Here is a 24,418-nt window from a genome sequence, read left to right as displayed (position 1 = left end):
CTGCCAGAAACTTTTAAAACGTAAGCCCTTTTTGTACCTAAGGAGAAGCTGAAAGCATGGGACATGAGAACTGCTGAAACAGCAATAAAGATTTTATGCGCCGTCGAAGTACTTCTAAATGTACGGGTAAATCAACACAATGAAAAGGAAAAAAAATTAAAAAGAGAGAGAGAGAGAAGAAAAGGAAAAAATATCCAGCCTAAACCCTTCCAACATCGAGATTCCAACCTTTCCACACCCTGACTTGGAACCATTCGGCTCCCAAGCATCCTCTCTCACAGCGGGGGGAGGTACCCCCACCGAAGTGACCCTAGGGGAGACCCAGAGGTGGCGACCGTCGGTAGTGTGAGGGCATCCAGTGGAAAGGGGAGAGGGACGCACTTAAAACACGAGAAAACTGGGGACTTGGTGCCTTGTGGGGTTGGCTCTTCCCGCTGAGTTTACGGAAGGTAGAAACAAGTTCTACCCCTCAGGCCGACCCCGCCTGCACGCCTGTCAGGACCTCACCGCCTCAAGCCCGCTCCAGCGCTGGACTCGAAGGCGTACCTGGGCTTTCGAACACTCTCAGAGGTCTGTGGGTCCCCGAGGCGGTGCGGACTCGCCCCCACGGAAGAGCCGTGAGGCGGGCGCCAGTGAGCCGGCCGGCGGGAGCCGCGGGCGAGGGTGGGTGCGGGCGTCTCGCGGGCTGGGCTCCCTTCCGACTCTCGGCAAAGTTGGCTACAACAATACTTATTAGCTGGGGAAATGTACACGCCCCAACATCTCTAAATCCTCTCACTTGGCGAGTGCAGCAAGCTGCGACCCTACGGGCCTTTCCGGCCCAGGAGAGCAGAGAAAACTAACCCAACCCACCCTGTCCCCCGGAGCTGGGGCGCTACCACTTCCGCGTACCGGTCGTTCAAGCCGCGCATGCGCCTACAAGCAAGCTACGGTGGCCCTGCTAAGGACAAATTATTGACGTGCAAACCCGATCCTAAAAGTATGAAGAGACTGGGGTAATTTAGGAGGCCACGGAGGCATTTACGGAAGGGAACTGATACATGGATTTGAGATGAGGAAGCTAAAGTGTGGACAGCCGTTAGGGGGAAGAAAATCCAGTTTCCGCGGCCCAAACACCCAACAGTGACTGCAAATTAACACTCAGAAGGCGCGCCCGGTGTGCCGCCCCCCGCCCCCCGATGTGGGGGCGTGGTCTCGCGCTGCCTCGGGCGGGGGCGGGACCTGATTCGGGCCCCGCCCCGCCCCGCCCCGCCGGTGGCCAAGGGCGCGGCACCCTCACGGCGCGGCACCCTCACATCGCCGCAGTGCTGTGGTCTGCACCAGCGGAGCGGAGGTGATCCAGGTAAGTCCACGCAATTACTGGCAACGCGGAGCGTGGGCCTCGGGGCGCTTCTGGTCCAGCGCTAGGCACCACCCCTACCTCTGCCATCCCGGGCTGAATAGGGATGCGCTCCCTTTCCCCTTTCTGGTCTGTACACTTCCGTCTATCTTTCCATCCCCTTTGCCCCCCACCTGCCCTGCATCCTCCCCCGATGGAGTGGGTTTGGGGCGTTGAAATGGGGTCCACCTCGCTATCTGTAACTCAGGGAGATTCTCAAGGTCAACCCTTCAGTACCTTCCTTTCCTCTCTTCCTCTCCCCGGGTTGTGCAGACCCGGCCTCTTGTTTCTGCCTCCCAGAGCCCACCCGACCTTGCTAAGTGCAGCTGATGGGCTGGCTGCACCTGCTGGGGCAGTGGGCAGTGCAGGCCCGATCGGTAACAAGTGCCCTGGGAGCCCTGCGCCTGCTGCGGATGTGGATGTGTTGCTAGGAACCCTCCGGAAGAACCTCCCGGGAGAACCTTCCAGGGAATTGTGTTTGTTTTCCTGCTGCCTCATAGAAACGTTTGTCCGTTTGTACTGAAACCCGTATGTGGGTCATTTCCTACCTCTGCCCGAGAGCAGGAGACTCCTCGAGGGAGGAGGACTCCTAACGTACGGTTCTGCTTTGGATTTCAGAGAATTTTCCTACTTATCTGTGTCACTGCAGGGAGCCCCAGGGCCACTGCGGTGGGGCAGCTGCAGGGCGGTGGAAGGGGCTGGAGACTCATTGGTGAGTCATTCTCCTAAGTTGTAGCTTCTGCTGTTACTTTCCTTTCCGACCAGGAGTTTACGAGCTACTTTGTAGCTTAAGGGACAAGTGAGTGTGGAACAGGAGGTAAAGGAAAAGATGAGACAAGAGCGTGGGTTGGAAAGGAGTGACAGTTGGGGCTTTAATCTCTCAACTGGAGAAAGGGAGCCCTAGAGGGAAGGACACTGCTTTGCAGACCAATGGCTTTTTGCGGGCGCTGCAGACCCAGGCGTGGTCCTGTGGAATTGCTGCAGATTTGAGATGTCCTCTGTGCGTGGGAGCTGCAGCCAGGGCTTCTCTTGGGAAATCTGTAGATCACCAAGAGCCTGCAGTTTGTGGGAAGCACCCAAGGTTATCGGTCAGAGTTAAAGGCTATGTTTTAATTCAGTGAACTCAGTATTAAGAGCATAGTATCCTGGTCAGGGGATCAAGAATGTTTATTCTCGGGCGCCTGGGTGGCTCAGAGGGTTAAGCCTCTGCCTTTGACTCAGGTCATGATCTCAGGGTCTTGGGATCGAGCCCCACATCGGGCTCTCTGCTCGGCGGGGAGCCTGCTTCCTCCTCTCTCTCTGCCTGTCTCTCTGCCTACTTGTGATCTCTGTCTGTCAAATAAATAAATAAAATCTTTTAAAAAAAAAAGAATGTTTATTCTCACAGGAGTTAAATTTAACCAAGTTCAGTAAAATGAGCCTCTAAAATCCAAAGAAATACTTTTACCCCAGGGAAGGCATTGTTAAGCTTCCATCCTGACACAGTGTTACAGAAATAGAAAACTTTGTCAAGCAATTTTTTTTTCCTTGAACTGATGTTACTATATATAAAACAGATACACTAGAAAGATCACTGTAGCCAGCTATAGAAAGTGTACACCAGGGGCTTCCTTAGATTAAGGAACAAAACTGGAGAAGGGCAGTCTTCCCCCTAATTTAGACTTCCTTCTGTTGGCCTAGAGCCCTGAAGAGCCAGTCATGAAAGGGAATTTCCTAACTTGGAGGACAGCAAAGGGAGTGAAAGTACAAGAAAGAAGGGCTTTACCCTATTATCCAGAGACAGGCTGAAAAGCCCCTGGAGCAATTTGCAATGAAGTAGATGAAAAATCAAGCCTGCAAGATGTAATTTAATGCCTGCTGCACAGTTCGCTGTATTTAAACCTATTATTCCCTATTTAATATTTAAATATTCTGAATCTGGATTCAGAATACAGTTGCTAACCACAACTGACCGTGAGCCATTTAGTATTTTTATGCAATGTTTTTTTTTAAAGAATCTACATAATGCTACAGTTTCTGCAGTTGAATTCATCAATACCACTTATGGTTTGCAGTCCTCCTAAAAAAGGAGGATTCAGCAGTTACGAGCTAGGATACTACTGTGTACAAAAGCATTCCTGTTTCCCTCATCCTCTCTTCCAATGTCTACCTCCCTACTTAACCCTTGTGAGGAGAAAAACATCAATGAGGAGCTGGGAAAAATTGCAGTACCTTCCAGATAACATTTGCAAATACTTTTAAGGATTCCATCGTTTGGGCTTGTAAGTCCCCCTGTTGGCCCTCTGAATTCTTGCCAGCGTTGACCTGTTCATTAACTGGAACTCAGTTCTCTAATACTTTGGTGCTTTAGTTACTCTTTTTTTTTTCCCCTTAATTTGTGGTATTTTAATTCCCCATCCAAAGCAATGTGAATGATTTCAGCTCAGCTTCATCCTAAGTACAGACAGGCACAAAGAGACTAACCCTGTTTCAGGCAGCTCCATGGTTCATTCATCCAGAATGTCTGATACCTTGTGAGGACTCAGCGGCTGCTGAGGATTAACTACGGTCTGCCCACATTTCTTGGGATGGAAAATCCAAGTGGTGTCACTGTGACTCATTTGAGATTTTTGTTTTCCTCTTGTGGAAGTCAGGGCTTAGTTTCCCCATGACCTTCAGTTCTGTGTAATGCCAGTTAAGGCACAGGTTGTGTGGAAGTCATGATAGGAAAAGAAATACCAATTTCTGTGTTGCTTTGCTCCTTGCAAACCCGCACACCCGAAAGACTGGAGGAAGTTTTTCCTTCCTGGAATTTCTCCTCTTGTCATAACTGCAGTGCTGACACTCATTAAAAAATTTAAAAATAAGTTACTTTTTGGACCTCTTCCAAGGTTTTTTTCTTTCTTCCAACTAGAAAGTTCTCAGGCTTTAATCAGTCACAGACTTGGAGTTAATTATTAGCTCTCTATTCCTATTAATATAGTTCATGCTCGGGAGAGAGTTTGAGGAGATAGAAAAGTTCCAAAAGAAGTCAGGTGTGGTCAGACTTGATCTCCAATCTCATTAAGAGGCAATAGGGGTGAGGGTCGAAAGCATAGACTCTGGAGCCCAGCAGCTCTGGCTGTGTGTGAGTCCAGGCTTCCTCTGTGATGGCTGTGTGACCTTGGGCAGATTACTTAACCTTTTGGATGCTCTGCCTCCTCATCTGCAAAATAAAAGTAATACAATATCATAGGTATGCTCTGAGCAGCTAATACTGGTGAGCTACTTAGAATAGTATTCGGCATACATTTAAATAATACAGGCTAATAATTGATTTCTCCTACCACGCTAGTTTGTATCACCGCACATACCCTTCTAGTATCTACCCTTCCGACACACGGGTGTCCTTTCTCTTTCTTACACAAGCAAAGCCCTGTCCTGGCTCCTGTGTCCTCGCTGTTGACTCGCCCTGTGTCTCTCTCGCCCACCACTTGATGTCCTTCAGAGCCCTTCTCTCAATCTGCTGCGGCCCTGTTTCGTGGTCCTCCTGTGTTGTCTAGCTTCCCGTCACTGTGTCTTCTGGGGCGTCAGGACCTTGGCTCTCAGTCTGGATGACCATCAGAGCCTTGAACATCTCGCTGCCTCGTGTGGTGCCCGACATTGAGTGGGGGATAAATCAGGGAAGAAACCATTCCCCAAAGCGATACTGAAGATAGTGGTAGGTGCGGGCTTGAGGTAGGCACTCTATTTAGGTAAAATGGTTTGCCTGGCATTGATCGTATCAAATCAGCTCCATTTAATGAATTGTTAATTGTTAAAGCGATTTTTATCTTCTTCTGCGTTCCATGGCTTCTCCCCATTCTTTCTCCTGCCCTCTGAGGTGGGTGCCTCCAGACCACAGGATCACATCCCCTGGGACCTCTGCTCCAGATGGCCCAGCATGGCCCTGGACTTCTAGGGGAGGTGCCAACACACCTCTCACCCCATAGAGCCTTTCACGTCAAGAACCTGTTTGGGAAATTTGTCATCGCGCCAGCAGGAGAACAAAGGAGTTGTTCTGTCTTGGTACAGTCTACTCTTCCTAGAGTCAAGGAGCTGAATTACCAGTTTCTTCCAGGGGAGACTCTGTTCCATTCAGGCAGAACTATTCCCATGAACTTGGGCATCATGCTGGTCCCGCCCTCCCCGCCCTCCCCCACACCAGCCAGTGCACACAGTTAGGTATTGTTTGTTTGCAGCACGGACAGTTCGCCGAAGTGTTGGAATTAAAACAACATGGGAAACTTGATTTCTTTTTTTTTTTCTTTGAAAGCACAAGCGGGAGGGACAGGGAGAGGGAGAAAGAATCTTTAAAGCTGAATGCATTTGGATTATAACACATTTTTCTCTTAAAAGGGACAGATCCGGGGCGCCTGGGTGGCTCAGTGGGTTGAGCCGCTGCCTTCGGCTCAGGTCATGATCCCGGGTCCTGGGTTCTAGCCCCGCGTCGGGCTTTCTGCTCAGCAGGGAGCCTGCTTCCTCCTCTCTCTCTGCCTGCCTCTCTGCTTACTTGTGATTTCTCTCTGTCAAATAAATAAATAAAATCTTTAAAAAAAAAAAAAAAAAAAAAAAAGGGACAGATCCCCTACCCTTCTGACCGTTAGCTTCTATTTTCCAAGTGTTCTGCCAGGAACCCTGATGAGGAATCACAGAATGTGCTGGGGAAGTTCACCCTCTGGCCTGCCTCTGCTGTTCTGCCTCGCTGAGTTCATGATCAAGCGCAGCATAAATAATGCTGTGCCTATTCAGCTAACTTGCACTTTTAGCCCTTGGAGAAATACCTACCAAATGTACAGTGCGATGGTGGGGAGTAGTCGTTTTTCCTCACCTGGGTGATTATTCCTTCTCTTCAATGTCCACGCACTTTTTAAAAAAATCTAGCTGTCCTGTGAAACTTTACACTCAGACAGATCTCGTTATCTGTTTCATGTAGAAGTGGCCAGAATGGGGGTGCCTGGGCGGCTCACTCATTAAGTGTCTGCCTTTGGCTCAGGTCATGATCCCGGGGTCCTGGGATTGAGTCCTGCATGGGACTCCCTGCTCAGTGGGGAGTCTGCTTCTCCCTCTCCCCTACTTGTGGTTGCTTGCACTCTCTCTCAAATAAATAAAATCTTTAAAACAAAACAAAACAAAAGTGGCCAGAACTGGCATTTTGAAAATGTAGGATGGACACAAAGAAATTCTGTGATTTTTTTTTTTTTTTTTCCTCTCCCATCATGGAAACAAGGAATTACTTTTGTGTGGCTTCCCTCCAGGCTCTAAAATTTCTCCTTTGAGCTCTACATGGGTTCATGAGGGTCACCCTACCTGAGATGATTGTGAGGACTGTTCATTTGTCGAATCAGCTAGAGGCAGAAGTGAGGCTGGGCAGCTGCCCTGGGGGGCCGTGAGCAGATTAAGTAGACACCCAACACAACCTCAGTTCTCTGAACCACCTTCCATGTTGGGGGCTCACGGAAGTCCATTTGAGACCATCAGACCAGCCCTTTAAGTGACTGTCCTTATGTTAGTCTTGTGAGAGTGGTGGGTTTTGCCACATAAAATAAGCAGCCATGTATAAGGAAGGTCAAATGACTAGCACAGGGAACCAGATAAGAATTTTAAGGAAACATGGGAGAATGGCTCCAAGTCAGTCTGTGAGTGTTTTTCATTGTCCCATTCCTGTGTGTGTGAAGAAGGACACCACTGAGAAATGGCAGGACCGTTTGAGGAGAACAGTCCTGCAGGTGGAAGTAGGGGGTGACCACTGTCCAGCTTGGCTTTTATCTGCCTGTTTGAGGGCAAAGAGAGAGCTGAAAGCTGAAATCCTTTCTCCTTTAAAAAAAAATCCAGTTGAGGGGTGCCTGGGTGGCTCAGTGGGTTAAAGCCTCTGCCTTCAGCTCAGGTCATGATCCCAGGGTCCTGGGATCGAGCCCTGCATTGGGCTCTCTGCTCAGCAGGGAGCCTGCTTCTCTCTCTCTCTGCCTGCCTCTCTGCCTACTTGTGATCTCTATCTGTCAAATAAATAAATATAATCTTAAAAAAAATAATTCCAAACTATGGAAAGAACCTAGATGTCCATCAACAGATGAATGGATAAGGAAGATGTGGTGTATATATACAATGGAATATTATGCAGCCATCAAAAGAAATGAAATCTTGCCATTTTGCGACGACGTGGATGGAACTAGAGAGTATAATGCTTAGTGAAATAAATCAGTCGGAGAAGGACAACTATCATGATCTCCCTGATATGAGGAAGTGGAGATGCAACGTGGGGGGCTTGGGGGGTAGGAAAAGAATAAATGAAACAAGATGGGATCAGGAGGGAGACAAACCATAAGAGACTCTTAATCTCACAAAACAGAGAGTTGCCAGGGGGAGAGGGGTAGGGAGAGGGTGGTGGGGTTATGGACATTGGGGAGGGTATGTGCTATGGTGAGTGCTGTGAAGTGTGTAAGCCTGATGATTCACAGACCTGTACCCCTGGGGCTAATAATACATTATATGTTAATAAAAATTTAAGGGAGTTGAGGGAAATTGGAAGGGGAGATGACCCATGAGAGACTATGGACTCTGAAAAATAGTCCAAGGGTTTTGAAGGGGGGGGGAGGTTGGGGGAGCCAAGTGGTGGGTATTAAGGAGGGCGAGTATTGCATGGAGCACTGGGTGTGGTGCATAAACAATGAATTCTGTTACGCTGAAAATAAATAAAAAATAATAATAAATCTAAGTGATTTCATTTAGTAAAAGATAAATTGATGTAATTTCATGGCTCAGAAGTGATCATTGGAGGCAAGTGCTCAGATACGAAGCCTGCCTTTTACTCCCATTTGTGCAATGTTGATTGTACCCTGGGGAGCTCCTTTTGGCAGCCGAGAGGGACTTGAGTAAATACTGAAGGAGAGCTTCATCCCTAGGGTGTTCTGATGCATGTGGCTCAGGAAGGGTTCTGGGTAGTCCTTGGAACTGAAGGAACCCCTGCCCCAGTGAGATAGGGGAAGTGGTGGCAGAGGCAGGAATTGGAGGGAATCAAAGCAACGCCCCTAAGCGCTATGGTGGGATGTTTTCAGAGAGAACCTGTCAGTGAAATTCCTTGAGGTGGGGGGGATTACCTTAAGCAGATGTCCTAATGAAAATCCGTGTTGCCAACTCAGACACTGGAATGGAGCGTGTCTTCTCATTGAAGCCCGAGCTCGATCCCTTCTCAAGGGGCACTTGGCACTGGTGCCTTGGGGCTTTCTTAAAATCTGCTGGGCTGAAGATAGTTGCCCCAGTCTCCCCGTGGAAACCCTTGTCTGTTGCCTGCTGCCCTCTACCCCTCGTGCTTCAAAATACTGCTGCTTTTCTTTCCTTACCTTGGTGAGGTCTTCCAAAAATCATTTTCAGCTATTTAATCCTCTGATAAGGAAAAAAAGTTGCAAATAGGGGGCGCCCGGGTGGCTCATTGGGTTAAGCCTCTGCCATTGGCTCAGGTCATAATCTCAGGGTCCTGGGATCGAGCCCTGCATTGGGCTCTCTGCTCAGCGGGGAGCCTGCTTCCCCCCCACCTCTGCCTGCCTCTCTGCCTACTTGTGATCTCTGTCAAATAAATAAATAAAAATCTTTTTTAAAAAGTTACAAATAGAACTGTTGCTGTTTTTAAAAATATGATATAGAAGTAATTCATTTTAAAGTATTTTCCAAAAGGGCATCTATTAAAAAAAAAAAAACTCACAGCTAACATTATATTAAGTGATAAAAGACTGAATACTTTCCCCCAAAGATGGGGATCAAGATAAAGATGTCCTTTCTTGCCACTTCTGTTCAACACCGTATCGGTTCTGGTCCAGGTGATCTAGCAAGAAAAAAGAAGTAAAGGCATCCCCAGTGGAAAGGAAAAAGTAAAACTGTCTTCCACAGATGACACGATCCTGTATGTAAAGCATTCCGCAGATCCGGCTCTCCCTTCTCCTGGGCTCTGGTACTTCTGCTCTGTTCCTCCACTTTGCCCCTGCCTAGAAACCTCGGGTCCTGCCCTGGAGCTGGAGTTTTGCAAAGGCGTTTTCTCCTCATCACTCCCTACTGTGGGGGAAGGAGTAACCTAACTTCTGGGTAAGGGGCAAACCCTTCACAGGGGGGTGTGGTAGCAAAGAGGTAGACCCGGGGGTCAGCTGGCTTGTGTTTAGATCTCAGCTCTGCACTCACTAGATGTGGGGCCTTAGACAAGTTGCTGAACTCCTTTTGCCTCAGTTTTCTCCTCTGTGAAATGGGGATGAGAACGGTAACTACCACATAGGATCGCTTGTGGGGATTGTTAATTAATGTAAACTCTCCCATGGGCCTGACAGGGGAGAAGTGGTAGGTCTTCTAGGACATGTTCAGGATGTAGTGGTGATACTATTTCCCATTTTGCTATTTCTGCCACGTGGGCTGGAAAACTCCATGAGGAGTTAGTTTGGGTGTAGAGTCTGCTTAAGAGTCATTCTCTCTTTAAAGAAAGGAAGGAAAGGAAGAATGGTAGGAAAGAAGGAAGAGAGAAAGAGGGAAAGAAATGCAGATTCCCAGACCCCATTAAGGATCAGAGACTCTGGGGGATGGGGTGCATTTTAACACTTAGTTGACCTTGATGCTGCTGAAGTTTGAGAACCACTGACTTGGAACATAGGACAGCCCCGAACTGTGTTTCTGTCCTCCTGGAAGTTACTATAGAAAATGTAAGCAGGAGACATTCTCTGCCCCCAGCATGGTCGGAAATGTGTACTATTTCCATCGATCAGTGTTCATTCAAGTGTGTGTTGGGAATAGCTAAGCGAGCAGCCTGGAACACATGTGCATGTTCAAAGGCACGCCTGCAGCCCACGTGGTTCAGTGCGGAGTACAGGCGTGGTGGAGGAAGGGGTAGGACCTGGCTTTGGACCAAGCACTCGCAGGATGGGCCAGCGGAACGGATACAGGAGGCGGAGCTGCCCGCGATGTCCCGCAGCACTTGTTTCTTAACCCTCAGCGCAGGGGCTCCCACCTTCTCCCCTTCCCCTAAAACCCGGCTGTCCAAGGGTCCCCCTCACCGAAGCCAAGAACACATCTTGGTCTGTTCATGCATCTTGGCACAGGTGTCCACTGGTTCCTATTTGGAGCTCTTCCTTCCTTCCATTTGGAGTCGGTACCGATCTGCTTCCTTCGTGCCTTGGAAGCTCTTTCCGTGTGGAAGAGCTGAGTCTGCCCCCAGGGCCATCTTGGCTAACCATGGTGCTGCTTGCTTGGTTGTACACCTTTCCCTTTGGGAAGTGAACATTTCTGCTACTAACACACAACAGTCTTGCACCTTTGCCTCCTCCCTTCCTCTCTTCTTAATCCCTGGGGGGAGAAGCAGCAAATATTGACTGTTACGTGGAGGGTAAAGCCCCTCTCATGATCTGGATCTGTTCTCCCTGGCCCTCTCTCCTAGTGCTCCCACCATCTGCGGGGGCAGGGGGAGGGCTGGCCACACCAGCCGCCTTTCTGTCCCACGAGTGTGCCAGGCTTCTCTTCCCCTGGGGCCTTGGCACTTGGCGTGTACTCTGGCCTGAATATTTTCTGCCTGGAATGTTGAGTGGCTGTGTGTGGGTGTGAATGTCGCAGCAGCAAGGTCTTCCCGGTCTTAATTGAGATACAATTGACATATGGTACCATGTGGGTTTAAATATATAATACATTTCTTTGACATTTATATGGCTGTACGATTGCTGTTGAGTGTGAGCTAATGCCTTGGCGTGTTTGTTATCAGACTTCAGTCCTCATTCGAATGTCGATGGCTTAAGGACAGGGACCCCATCCTGTCCACTGCTGTGTCCGGCACCCCTCAGCAGATGCCTAGCATACAGTAAGCATTTTCATGTTGTGATTGAATGAGTAAATTAGTGTTCTTAGGTACATTGTGCTGTCCACACTAGAAAACTAACTCTCCTAGAGGCTGTATGCTGCCCACACTGGGAATCTAAGTCGACCAGCGTTTTGCTGAATTTGAATCTGTTGCAAACAGAGTCAGACCTAATTTCTGAGTCAGAGCACCTTACTGATTTGTAGGAAAACCAGTGTCTCCTTATTTAGAAAGTATGACCTATGTGGGCAGAGACACACACTTACCAGTGTTTACAATATGCCTTCATATTTGGGCCAGCATTTATTAAGTTGTTCATACCAGAAGCTTATCTAGTTTATTTCCTTTATTTTTTTAAAGATTTATTTATTTTAGAGAGAAAAAGAGCATGTGGGAGGAAGAGCAGAGGGAGAGAGAGAGAGTGTTCCAAGCAGACTCCGTGCTGTGCACAGAGCCCGACGTGGGGTTCGATCTTGGACCCTGAGATCACGACCTGAGCCCAAACCAGATGTTTAACTGGCCACCCAGGCACCCCTAGTTTATTTCCTTAATTCCTCAAATCATCCTGTGAAATAAGTAGTTAGTATTCTTCTGTTCTGTAGAGAAATTAGATGACATTCCCGAACTCACAGAGGCAGCATCTAAACACAAACCCGTCTGACTCCAGATTTCCTGCTGTCTCTACACCTGTGGATCTCTGCATAGGAGAAGACAAATCACAAAACAGTATTCAAGTCTGCCAGGAGTAAAAACATTTCCAAAAGGACCTCTACTCTTAAATAAGTGATAGGAAATTAAATACAAAGTCTAGTTTCTTTTAAACCTTCAACTTAATATCCTTTCAACTGAACTATTTTGACTCATCTCAAGACGGCCGGCTGGGGAACAGTTAACTGAAAGCATGGGAGGGGAGACGGAAACCCTTCTGTGCTGTTTCTGCCTTTCCCCAATACATGCACTTTCATTTTCTAGGACACATTTGTCCCCAGCTTCTGATCATGGCGCTGAAGGAGAAGATCTGGAATTGGGTGTGTGTTCAAGTTGCTTGTTTGCCTGTTTCCCCCAGTAGAACATGAGCCTCATGAGGGCAGGGACCCAAGTCTGGGCTCTTCATCTCCAGCATGGGGGCCCCCCAGTGAGTGGCGCAGCAGGTGCTCAGTGAACTTGAATTAGCAAGAAGCAAGTGAACGCGCGCTCACCCCCCTCTGGGGCATTTCTGGCCGCAGTGCCAGTTTCCGAGGTCCACGTTGGAAACCTGCTTCCTCCTGAACACTCCTGCTTTTCAGATCCTTGAGCATAGCTGGCTAGGAGTTCAGAAAAAGAAGTGAGTATGTATAGTTATGTTAGCTGTGTTAAAATAGCAATTCTAAATAAATTCTTATATGTAGATTATCATTCATTCAAACATCCCCTTTTATAATTGAATCAGGGCAGAGACCGTTCACATTAACACATGACGCAACCCGATCCCAAACTTCCGCTGAGTGCCCAGCACCTGCCAGTCGTCATGCTGGGCACTGATAGCGTCCCCATCCCCGAGTCTCCCCGAGTCTTCCTCGCAACAACTGTAGGGGCGGTGGGTACCACCAGTGTCTCCATTTAACTGATACGGAGGCTGAGGCCGCTGAAATACGTGAAGAATTTCCCCAAGGACATACAGCTAGGAAGTGTGGCAACCAGGTTCTGACCTCAGTGTCATTCCAGAACATCCTCAGTGAGTGACGAGATTCGGGCTGGAAGTCCCATATGACTGGTCCCATCGCAGTGTATTGTCTAGTTCTCTGATTTCTCAATTCCTGACTACTGTCAGGCCATTTCCATATGACTTTTTGGTCTGTATCTGCTCATCGTGGAAATTATAGGAAAGTACAGAGGAAGTCTACAGTTTGCCTGTCTAAGAATAATTAAGCTTATGATTTTGATACTTTCTTTTAAAATTCCTTAGGGAGAAAACGAAGATTGTTCTGTATATACACTTTTTGAAATGTTTTAACCTAACATGCTCTATGTTAAACCCATTTCAGCACCTTTAATCGTGTGCACGCCATTTTAGTGGTTATACAGTATTCTGTTTATGGGTGCACTTGTTTGTTTAATTAGTCCTCTTTGCCTGGCCATTGTGCCATTGCTGTAGTTACTGTTATAAATGGTGCTTAGGTGAGTGTCTTTGAACCAAATCTATCTGAGTTTCTGATTATGGCCTCCAGCTAGCTTCCCAGTAGAACTAATGAATCAGAAGGTATGAAGGATGTAAAGGATATTCCCATTGTCGGGCTCTTCTCCAGAGGGTTCGCTTTTGCACTTCCCCACCACTGTGTAATTGTGCGGACGAGGTACTTTTAAATAGGCACCTAAATTCTGTCCTATTTATACAAATTATAGCTTCTCATATACACAGCTGGAGTGTGGCCAGCCTCGAAAACAGGGTGACGATTAACAAACACCCATTGTACAGCAAGGCGGGTTGCAGAGGACTCTAGACCTGCTTTGGAAGCTGAGCTCCCAAGGGGCTGTTAGGCCACATGCTGTGCGTCTGGCATCATGTCCAAGACCCAGGTCTAGGGCAGAGCTCCCACCCCTAAGAGCACCTTATCTTCTTGGGTCGCTGGAAGGGTTGCTGGTGAGCAGAGCAGGTATGTAATCAACAAAGTGTGGTGTGCAGTGCGGGGAGTGCTCATGCCAGAGGTGCAGAAGCCTGTGCCCCGGGGAAGCTATCTGCCAGCTCCAGGGCTGGGACAGCCTTGGGCGTGGCTGTGGCTGCCAGGGCTGGGCCTCTGTCAACTGCACTGCCTCCTCTTAACCAGTGTGCACACCTGCACCCGAACCCACAGAGGCCAATCTTTAAGGGGTGGGAGCGTCCTGCATTCCTCAGGACAGAAGGACTCAGCAGATGATGGGAATTTATGGGGTGGGGGAGATCTCTGACTGAATGAAGCTGATTCTCCCCTGAAAGGACAAACCTGAACCATTTTCCAGTCCCTGTTGGATTTATGTTTTCAATAGCGATAGTGACAGAGTTTTTTTCTGTGTCCTGACCTTGTCTTTCTCTGCTTCAGAGATTTTAGTAGATACTTTTAAGGAGAACGAAAGGGATCTTAAATCCCTTAGGCGCCTGCTCTATGCCAGGCTTAGTTCCAGGTGACAAACATTCTGTTGCTTGGAGGTGTCATTCCCAAAAGCCTCCTGGAGCGGTGGTGTGCTTCGTTTATTCCACAGGTGTCTATAGGCACACTCTGTGCTTGGCATCAGGATGTCAAACGCAGTCACCCCTTGTGGGAGCTGGGTAGCACGCACTGCTCTGGTGTTTGAAGCACACTTGGCGGGAGTGCAAGGGGGTCAAGGAGGGCTGTGCTGCCCATCCTACAGCCAGCTTCCTGGACTTTGTTTTAGCGCCTTTGCAGGTGTGTCCAGGCTCCTGCAGGGAGAGGTTCAGGGAGGTAGGCACTTTGCCCCCATGTGAGCACACTTGCTGTCCCACGGCTAGCTGTGCAGTCTTTTGCAAACCACCCACTCTAGCACTGGACTCTGGGTCCCCCTTACTATAAATTCTCTGTCCTTCAAAGGTACTTGTTCTTCTGGTTCTGCTTGCCCCTACCCAGATTGCTTTTCCCTAATACCCATCACTGTAGCAAGGTAGGAGGAGGGTAACTTTCACTAGAGTGTGAATCCCAGATTACATATACACTTAGGGAGGGGAGCTCAGTAGTAAATGCTAATTTCAGATTGTACATTTTTGAGCAGTCACCTGAGTGTTCATTGCCTGCAACAGAAAGACCTACTCAAGAGGTACTTGTCTGTCTGGCCACTTAGCTTCTCCTACCCCAAGGCGGTGCAAACCAGGAAAACCAAGATCAGTGACTAAGCCATGAAATTTTGCCATGCCTGGGTATTTGGGGAAGAATTCTAAAACCCGTTCTGGTCTTAGTTCTGCTTTCTTCTGCTTGAGCTTCCGTTTCTTTTTCTGTGAAGTGAAGCTAATGGGATTTTTGCGGGGCTTAAAAGTGGCTGAAAGCTGCTACGCAAACACGGGTGACCCCATGCTTCCTGGCGTCCTGTCTGGAGACTGGGGTCTGGAAATGGGCTCTCACTCCAGGACTCTCTTGGCGTGCAAATACTGACCTAAGCCAACTGTGCTTAATTGATTGTCCTGACAGAGTGAGTGACAGCTTCATTTTAAATGACCTGTCTAGCCAAATGCTATTGAGCCCCAAGGACATCAGATAGGTTGGGAGGATCACCCATTGCTGTTTTCAAAGAGGTGTTCAGGATTCACCTTATATTTTTGTCGTGGTAACTGCTACCTCCTGGAGCTGGTTTTCTGCATTTCAGGAAGCAACTGATTCTAGAAGGGAACGAGGGCAGGAAGGTCTGCAGGGCAGCCGGAGACCGCTTGCTTTCTACAACCGTACCTGATGGTGGGGAGAGAGTGTCCAGGAGGCGTTCCTCTGCGGAGTCATGGCGATAACCCTTCGCAGTGTGTCCCCTTCTCCCCTAACCCAAGCAAGGTGGGCTGAGCACCCCTGGGATGCAACGCAGGGTAGGAATGTAGAAGGAGAAACTGGGGATAATTATTATGGATCGTGAAGGGTGGCGGGGCAGACTTGAGGACTTCAGCGCTAAATGTCACTTTTGAGTCCTAAGGGAAGAGTGCTTTTGAAGAACAGAGCTGCTTTCTGGCCCCCGATTCCACACTGAGAAAGGCTCTGTGACCCCATCATCAGTGCAGCTCTCCGTTTCCAAGTGGGATTAAAAGGGGACATCAGAACCAGATTGGAATCTAAATGTGACTCCCAGCTCTGGTGCCTTCTGTTTTGGATCCAGCAACATGCCTTCACCGTCGGGGTACTCTTTGGAAATAGGGTTATTCCATCTTGCTGGGTTGTTGGTGAGGTCAACCAGAAACACTCTGGGGCAGGGGAGCCCTCCTGGGCTTGGAGGACAGATTGCAGTGAGCCAGTTAGGAGGGTGGAGGTTTTAAACCAGATGCAGAACATAGGCAGGAGCTGCTGGCCTGTGGCAGCCTGGCCCCCGGTGCCTGGGCAGGTGAGGATCTCAGGAAGCACCCTGGCTGTGCTCTGTGTCCCACCTGCCTCAGTGGTCTGCTGACCAAAGTCCGAGCAGTTGCACAGCCGGCACTGATCCTACCGTGAGATGATGAGGGCCTCCTCCCACCTGCCAAGTTCTCTTCTCCTTGCTGGCCAGTCTGTTTCTTCTCTTTCCTTTCCTTCTGGGGCAGAACAGTAGCTAAAATAGCTCAAGTGGTAGAACCCTGAAAAATGCTAAGATTTGCTTGTTCTCCATTTTATAATGACATTTTTCAAATATACAGAAAAACTGGAAGGATCATACATTTACCATCTGTAGAGCCGCTGTCCGGTTTCCATAATTGACACTTGGCTCTGTTGGTTTGTGTTGTCCTTTCCTGATCCATTTCAGGTAAGTTGCAGGCATCAGATCACGTGCCAGGGCTAGTTTTGAAGTGAGAATTCGAGGAACGGACCTGGCTCCCCGGAGCTGCCCAGAGCCCAGTCTCTTAACAGTGTGATGGGCTCCGCCTGCCACTGGGTCTCCTGCCTTCTCCCAGACCAGCATGTGCCCCAGGGTCAAAGGGAGTCCCAGGGTGCCTGCCTTCAGTGACCCCCCCCATGCCAACAGACACTCAAAAACTTGGAATCACCGTATATTTTTCATATCCTGCTTTGCCTCCCCTACCTCTCTCCTCTCTCTCGAATTTAATACATCCTTTAGATTTTGCCCTGTTAACCTTTTTTTGTGAAACTGTGGTTTTTCAGCAGTTGTGTCCTTCTCCAGCAATGCCTACTGCGGTGGTACGGCTTCATAGGAAGAGAACACGTGATATGATCACGCGCTCTTCTGCGTGACCATTGCATACTTGCATAAGGGTCTGGTCTGGGTCTGTTGTGTGACACACAGTGACGTCTGCATCTGCAGGAACATCACGTTTACTCACAGCTTTCTGACCTGTAGGTAGACATTCACAGGGAGTGAAGCCCCGAGCTGCAGGCCTCCTGCCGTGGGTGCCTGCGGTGCTGGGTGGTATCCTAACTCATCGTCTTTCCACAGAGCCAGCATGGCTGTCCTCTCTAAGGAATATGGTTTTGTGGTTCTCACCGGTGCCGCCAGCTTCATAATGGTAGCTCATCTAGCCATCAACGTTTCCAAGGCCCGAAAGAAGTACAAAGTGGAGGTGAGTGGGAACCTAGATCTGTTGAGGCAAGAACTTGTTTTCAGTCGTGGAAGGAGAGGTGAGAAGCCAGAGGCCAGCAGTGGCAGTCTGAGAACCACATCCACTCGAAATCCTGCCCTTTTCAGGCAGGAAGAAGGCAGGAAATGGGGGACTCTGCTGGGGAGCAGTCTCCTTCTTGTTTTCACTTGCTCTCGTTGTAGAAAGACCAGCTGTGTTGGGGCAAGAACGGTATGGCCTTTGGCTGGAGCTGTGTGCCAGGAAGAGTGTTATTTTCTAACAAGGGGTAAACAGGCAGGACCACATCAAACCAGAAAGCTGCTGTGCAGCAAAGGAATTTGCCAACAAAATGAAAAGTGCCACCTACTGCATGGGAGAAATTTGTGCAAATCATATATCTGATAAGGGGTTAATTTCCTAAATATGTAATTCATACAACTCAATAGCAAAAAAAAAAAAAAAAAAAAAAATCAAACGATCCAATTTAGAAATTGGGCAGAGGAGCCAAACAGCCATTTTTCCAAAGACCACATACAGATGGCCAACAGGCACATGAAAGGGTGCTCACCGTCACTCATCATCAGGGAAATGCAAATCAAAACCACAGTGAGATGCTGCCTCACGCCCAGTGGGGAATAGCTATGAGCAAAACGACAAGAAGTAGCCAAAGCTGTCGAAGGGGGAGAAAAGGGAACACACTGTTGGTGGGAATGTAAATTGGTGCAGCCACTATGGAAAATAATGGAGGGTCTTCAAAAAATTAAAAATAGAATGACAGTATAATGCAATAGTTTCACTTCTGGGTATTTATCCCCAAAAAAAGAAAAAATGAAAACACTGACTCAAAAAGATATGTGCACCCCATGTTCATAACAGCACTATTTACTGTAGCCAAGACACGGAAGTAACCGAAGTGTCCCATCAGTGGATGAGTGGATAAAGATGTGTGTGTGTGTGTGTGCACGCACATGTATGTGCGTGTACGTATACATACATACATATACATACATATATATATATATACATATATATATATTACTCAGCCATAGAAAAGAATGAAATCTTGCCATTTGTGACAACATTGATGGACCTTGAGGGTATCATCCTAAGTGATATAAAGCAAAGAAAGCCATATATCTCATGACCTCACTTACATGTAGAATCTAAAAAAACAAGAGCTACAAGGTACAACATGGCAGCCATAATGAATAATTCTCCATTATATATTTGAAAGTTGCTAAGAGCAAATATTAAATGCTCTCATCAAAAGAAAACGCTGCAACTCTGGTACCTAGACTTACTGTGATCACTCCACCACACACACATACATCGAATCATTACATTACACACCTGAAACTCATGTGTGTCGATTATACTTGGATTTTTTAAAATAAGTAATACAACGTAACTAAATAAAGAGAGTTAAATGGTAAGTCTTCCCTCATGTGCCACTTTAAAAATGGTGTTGAAAGGTGATTGTCTGTTTCCCAAGTAAAGAAACGTGTGGGGCTGAGGTTAGCCTGGGCTTAGACGGTAGACCTAAGAAGAAGGTCTGTGAAATGCTTCCTTTCGTTCCTGCTGATCTAAAAGGGCTAATTACTGGGGTTGTCCCTGGTGAGCAAAATTCAAATGTCTGCTTCTGTTCAGCAAGTTATTATTAGACTCTGACTAGAGCTTCTTTTTAAGTTTTCCTATTGATTTCCTTTTTTTTTTTTTTAATGGACACATCCTTTAAAGTTCTCACACTCAATTTCTGTTCTCCCATTAAAGAAAATCTTAGAAGGTTGTGGTATCTGATAGCTCGTGGGAAGAAGCTGTTCCCCTGGGGTGTCTTTGTGCTATGTGGGGAATCCAGCAGTCACGGCACAATGTCAACGGCAGGGAGTCTGGCTCAAGCTGCCTCCCTCCCTTGTGTGACTGTGGCACAGACATACATTCTTAGGACTGGATATTAACAGAAATATATTGAATCTGCTTCTGAGAGTTGAGACCCCACTGCGAGTGTCAGGCAGAAAGTGATCACCTGTCAAGGGTAAAGTAGAAGTTGCTTGAGGATAGATTATCTTCGAGGTTGGCTGTAACTCAACACTGAATGTTGCTCTTGACCATTTGATCCACGGTATCCTGTTGTTCTCACAGTATCCTACCATGTACAGCACGGACCCTGAGAACGGGCACCTTTTCAACTGCATTCAGCGTGCCCACCAGAACACGTGAGTGTCGGCCCCGCAGGCCCCTGGGGAGGTCTGCAGTGTTGTGTGTCCTCTGCCCAGCACCTCGGCCTTTGCCCCGTTCACTGAGTAGCAGCTGGGATGATGATTGGGAGTTAAAAGGGTCTTAGAAAATATGTCTGTGGACAGACTGAATATTCAGAGTTGTTATAAGAGTGGGGTTCTGGATAATCCTTCAAAAATGTCTTTCAAGTTACATTGGCCTTCAGCAGCATTTGCGAGGCTTCCTGTCTAAGCTGAGATTGAATCTCCCAGCCCTGGGGAGGGAGTGGCTGTGAGCTCTGGAAGGAAATCCGCTGGCATTAGCCACCACCTTCCTTGTTAGAGTATTCAGAGCTGTGGACTTTGGCTCCCACGCAGGAGGAAAGAGGGTAGATCCTAGTGGTAGGGCTTCTCCCTGCCCTCAGTGTTCAGTTTTACTCTCCAGTGTCTGACTCAGCAAATAAGAGCATAAGGGGTACGGGCACATGTCATATGGGCACTTTTTACAAAAAGGTCTCTGTCTATTCTAGGTTGGAAGTGTATCCTCCATTCTTATTTTTCCTAGCTGTTGGAGGTGTTTACCACCCGGTAAGTTTTCCCAAGGAGTTTTCATCTATTTGGATTTTTTTTTTTAAGATTTTATTAGAGAGTATGTGCATAAGGTGGGGGTAGGGAGTCAGGGGGAATCGCTGACCAAGGAGCCCGACATAGGACTGGATCCCAGTGTCCTGGGATCACAACCCAAGCCGAAGGCAGACCCTTAAATGACTAAGCCACCAGGCGCCCGTCTGTTTGGACCTCGTTCACTGAGCTATTAGGGAGGAGAGCAGGAAATGGACATTGAATGAACATCTTTAGTGTCCATTAAGAAGAATTTCATTCTTGTTAAAAAGTTCTTTAAGGCATATCGAACTTTCCCCATTTTTTTTAATAGATCAGGAGAAACCTCTTGGATACTATGAAACCATCCCAGGGGCAAATAGCCACGTAGAAAATAGAAGAATTTGAACCCAGGTCTGATCCTGCAGGGTTCATGTCCGTGATTTTCTCCTTTGTCATAGTCAGTCATTGATGGATCACCTGAGGTCACAGCGGTGAACGAAACAGACCCAGACACCGGGTTAACTTTTACCCGGGGTCATTGACTCTAGCACATAACTACATGATGCAGTTCGCCACAAGGCGATGCGTGCCACGGAGGAAAACCCAGCAGGCAGGTGGGAAGGGAGTTCTGGATCGGGAGGCCGCTGTGAGTGAGGAGGTCAAGTGAGGACTGTGCCAGCTGCCGAGGTGACAATGAGGCAAACGTTACAGAAGGGTAGGGAGCAAGTGTCGAGGGTGGTAGACATCTTTGGGCAAAGCGCAAGAGCAAGGCCCTGAGGCCAGAGCCCGTCCAGTCTGTCCGGTGAATAGTGACGGGGGCGGCACGGCTTCCGTGGGTAGCAGACCACAGGGCCTTGTAGGCCATGAGGGCTCGTGGCTGGAGTGTGGTCTGCGGTATACCTTACCTAAATAAAGGGCGACAAGCCAGTCCCTCTAATGAGGCATCCCAATGTCCACCCCTATCCCTTTTCCAGTCTGTCTGCCCTAGACTCCATTCCTGCGCTTAGGTCTCTAAAATACTCGAAGAACTACTCTGGGGACATCTGGTGGTAACTGTCTAACATTACAGCCAAGCAGGGCCTGGCAGAGACCAGGTTGCACATAGTGACTTAGGGGCCCGGGATTTTTATTTTCAGTGGTTTCACACACCTGATCATTAACCTTACCCCAGATCAACTAAACAAATCCTAAAGCACTAACCTTACCCCTTGGGACGCCACTGATGAATGGTGAAGGCACAGAAGACTGGTGTGCAATGTTTCATGTGCCCACTCCCCCTCCCAGTCTGTCCTGGCTCGTTTTGACCAGATGGTCACCCCCAGGATGGTGCTCACGTAGGACTAGTCATCTTACGTGAGTTTTACTCTCTCTTCTCAAGGGTCATGGAAGGGGGAGACTTCTGCCTCCAAGACCACATGTTCTGGGACGACAACATGACGCGCTCTGCCCACTTTTCCTAGCAGAGCCCTCAGCCCAAGTGCGGGCCGCAGCACAGCCTGCTCTGACCCCCTTCTGGGGGGCGATGAGGGGGGAGACTCAGAGATGCAGTGGCAGGCCCATGGAGACAACCAGGCTTCTCTGCCAGTCCTGCCTTGGAGTCAGGGTCCTCTTGGGGCTTACCCTTCACGCCCGACCCCCGGCCTGCCTCTCCCTCTCTCGTATGCCCACACCTCAGTCCCCAGGGCAAGCCAGAAGGTTCCTTCCATCCCATCCACCAGGAAGGTCAGCCCTCACCTTCCCCATCCACAAGCAGTTCGTAGAAGAATCACAGATCTTTGATGTTCCTGAGACAAATAACATGCCTCTACCCTAACTTTGTTGGGGGAGCGTTTTACCATATCCACGGAAGTTTTGGGAGAGCATTATGTCTTCAGCCCTAGATGTTAATGTTTCTCGAATGCCGATACTGACCCAGCCCTTTTCTTGCAGCGTATAGCTTCTGGCCTGGGCGTGGCCTGGATTGTTGGACGAGTTCTTTATGCTTATGGTTATTACACAGGAGGTGAGTACATCACGACATCTGCCAAGGAAACAAATTAAAAATCCCATGCCACTGTATTTTTCTTCTTAGCGGGGCTTTAAGAAAAGGGGAAGTACTTTGTTTAGGGGGCAGGTCAGGTATCTTCCTTCTCACTGACCTTCGAAAAGTAACAAAACTATTAGTACTGAGCACTTTCTGTGTGCCAGTTGCCGCTCTGAGATCCAGAGTATGCTGCTTAACGTGATAGCATTTCTGTGATGCAGATAGTGTGTCCTGTGCTATAGATGGAACACTGAGGCTCAGAGCTACTCGTGTAAACTGGGAAGCCGGGATTTAAACCCAGGCAGCCCGACCCCAGAGCCCCTGCTCCCAACCCACTACGATAAGTGGTTGCCCGAGAGAGAACAGGGAGAGATTTGGCTCTCCTTACCTCTTGAAAGTGGGGGCACTCCCAAAGATCCTGGAGCACAGTTGTTCTAATTATTATCCCCAGTTCTCTGAGGGTCCAGAGAAGACTCTGGGGACACATTTCTTGGCATGCCATAGCTGACACACTGGCCACTCCGGCCAGGCGTTGGTTGACCTCTTCAGACCAGATGCTCTGACGCGCAACCCCCGATGCCTTGCTAGAATGGCTCGCGGGTGTTGACAGCGTTGTCCTCTGTCTGGCACCTCCAGTCACCTCTGTTCTCTCTCCTGTTTCAGAGCCCAGCAAGCGGAGTCGCGGGGCCCTGGGCTCCATAGCCCTCATTGGCCTCATGGGCACAACCGTGTGCTCTGCCTTCCAGCACCTCGGTTGGGTTAAGACCGGCTTGGGCGGTGGGTCCAAATGCTGCCATTGAAGAACTACAGGGTCTTGAAAAACTCATTCGTTTTGAGTGACTTCACTTTTATTGTCAGTTACTTTTTTTTTTCTAAATATAATAAAAACTTACCTGGCCTTAGCCTCATACCTAAACCTGACTCTTTGCTGATTTCTTTTTTGAGTCTCCTTCTAGAAGAAGTAGCCTGTTCTACTGGATGGGAGAGGTGGTGGGTACTGAGCCCCCTCCTCACCCTTCCAGAGGATATTTACTGAGGCGAAGCCAGGGAAACATCCAGTTGTGGTAGAATGTTCATAGTCATGCCACAGCCGTGAAAAATTGGGGCCCAAGGAAGGAAAGTCTTTCAGCCTGAGTTGGGATATAAGAATATCTTACACTTACAGTTAACACCTACGGTAACAAGGATTATTTATTTATTTAAGGTTTTATTTATTCATTTGAGAGAGCACAAACAGGGAGAAGCAGACACCCTGCTGTGCTGGGAGCCTGACATGGGGCTCAATCCCAGAACCTGGAGATCATGACCTGAACTGAAGGCAGGCGCCACCAGCTGAGCCACCCAGATGCCCATTTTGAAAATTTCTATTAAAGATTGCTTCTACTGCAGCACCTGGGTGACTCAGTCAGTTAAGTGTCCGACTCCTGATCCTGGCTCAGGTCATGATCTGTCATGAGGTCAGTCTCCACATCGGGCTCCTAGGTGTGGAGCGTGCTTAAGCTTCTCTCCCTTTCCCTCTGTCCACCGCCCCACTCTCTAAATAAGTAAGTAAATAAAAACTTTTAAAGATTGCTTCTATTGCTTAAAAGCTCAAGTTATAGACTAATTTTATGAAACTTCACAGAGACACAAAGACCCAATAGCGTAGGTTCAAAACGGGGAAGGACACTGTCAGCACAAAATGGGGAAAACCAAACAGGTTCGGTTGACTTGGAGAAGGCTGCTGGCTGTCAGAATGAGGGCTGCCCCGGACAGAATGTGGCTGTGAATTCAATTCACGGAGGGATAGCATCTATACCTGTGCTGCTCAGTACTGTAGCCACGAGCCACATACGGCTGTTTACATTCAGATGAATAAACTGTAAGTAAAACTCAGTTCTGTAGTTGCTCTCGTCACCTTTCAAGGCTTCTTTGACCCGTGAGGATTAGAGATGGGGTCTGCACCCAGACCCGACTCTCAAATCCATGCTTTTTCTACTCTGCTCCTCCATCACCGGAGGCTGGAGTGCTCTCCTCGGTGACTGGACTCGTCGGCCGTGGCCGCATGACCACCCAGAGGCCAGCAGTGTACACTCTTGCTGTAGCTGGGACATCTTCCCCAGCATGGAGCAAAAGGAGGAAAATGAGGGCTGTTTTCATAAAGCTTTAACTTGCATTCCTTTTATATTAAAATGTCCTT

At 48.3% G+C, this 24,418-nt stretch overlaps 1 protein-coding gene across 1 annotated transcript; it reads left to right on the top strand.

Moving 5' to 3' along the window:
* Positions 1–1,250: 1,250 nt before the first annotated feature.
* Positions 1,251–23,155, top strand: LOC111151007 (microsomal glutathione S-transferase 3). Its single transcript, XM_022508697.1, has 6 exons — positions 1,251–1,342; positions 17,280–17,403; positions 19,540–19,613; positions 20,144–20,201; positions 22,146–22,218; positions 22,903–23,155. Exons 2-6 carry the CDS (start codon positions 17,287–17,289, stop codon positions 23,037–23,039), a joined length of 459 nt encoding a protein of 152 aa, XP_022364405.1. The 5' UTR covers positions 1,251–1,342; positions 17,280–17,286; the 3' UTR covers positions 23,040–23,155.
* The last annotated feature ends 1,263 nt before the right edge of the window (positions 23,156–24,418 follow it).

The sequence above is a fragment of the Enhydra lutris genome, unplaced genomic scaffold, assembly GCF_002288905.1.
Source record: "Enhydra lutris kenyoni isolate GAN:26980312 unplaced genomic scaffold, ASM228890v2 scaffoldscaffold25, whole genome shotgun sequence".
Taxonomy (NCBI): domain Eukaryota; kingdom Metazoa; phylum Chordata; class Mammalia; order Carnivora; family Mustelidae; genus Enhydra; species Enhydra lutris.
The sequence above is the reverse complement of the archived record's forward strand: the minus strand, read 5'-3'. Positions and strand labels throughout refer to the sequence as shown.

Coding starts and splice junctions, on each gene's coding strand:
- LOC111151007 (XM_022508697.1), top strand. CDS start 17,287: ATGGCTGTCCTCTCTAAGGAATATGGTTTTGTGGTTCTCACCGGTGCC. Junction 17,404..19,539: donor GAAAGAAGTACAAAGTGGAG/GTGAGTGGGAAC, acceptor TTGTTCTCACAG/TATCCTACCATGTACAGCAC. Junction 20,202..22,145: donor TTGGAGGTGTTTACCACCCG/GTAAGTTTTCCC, acceptor CTTTTCTTGCAG/CGTATAGCTTCTGGCCTGGG.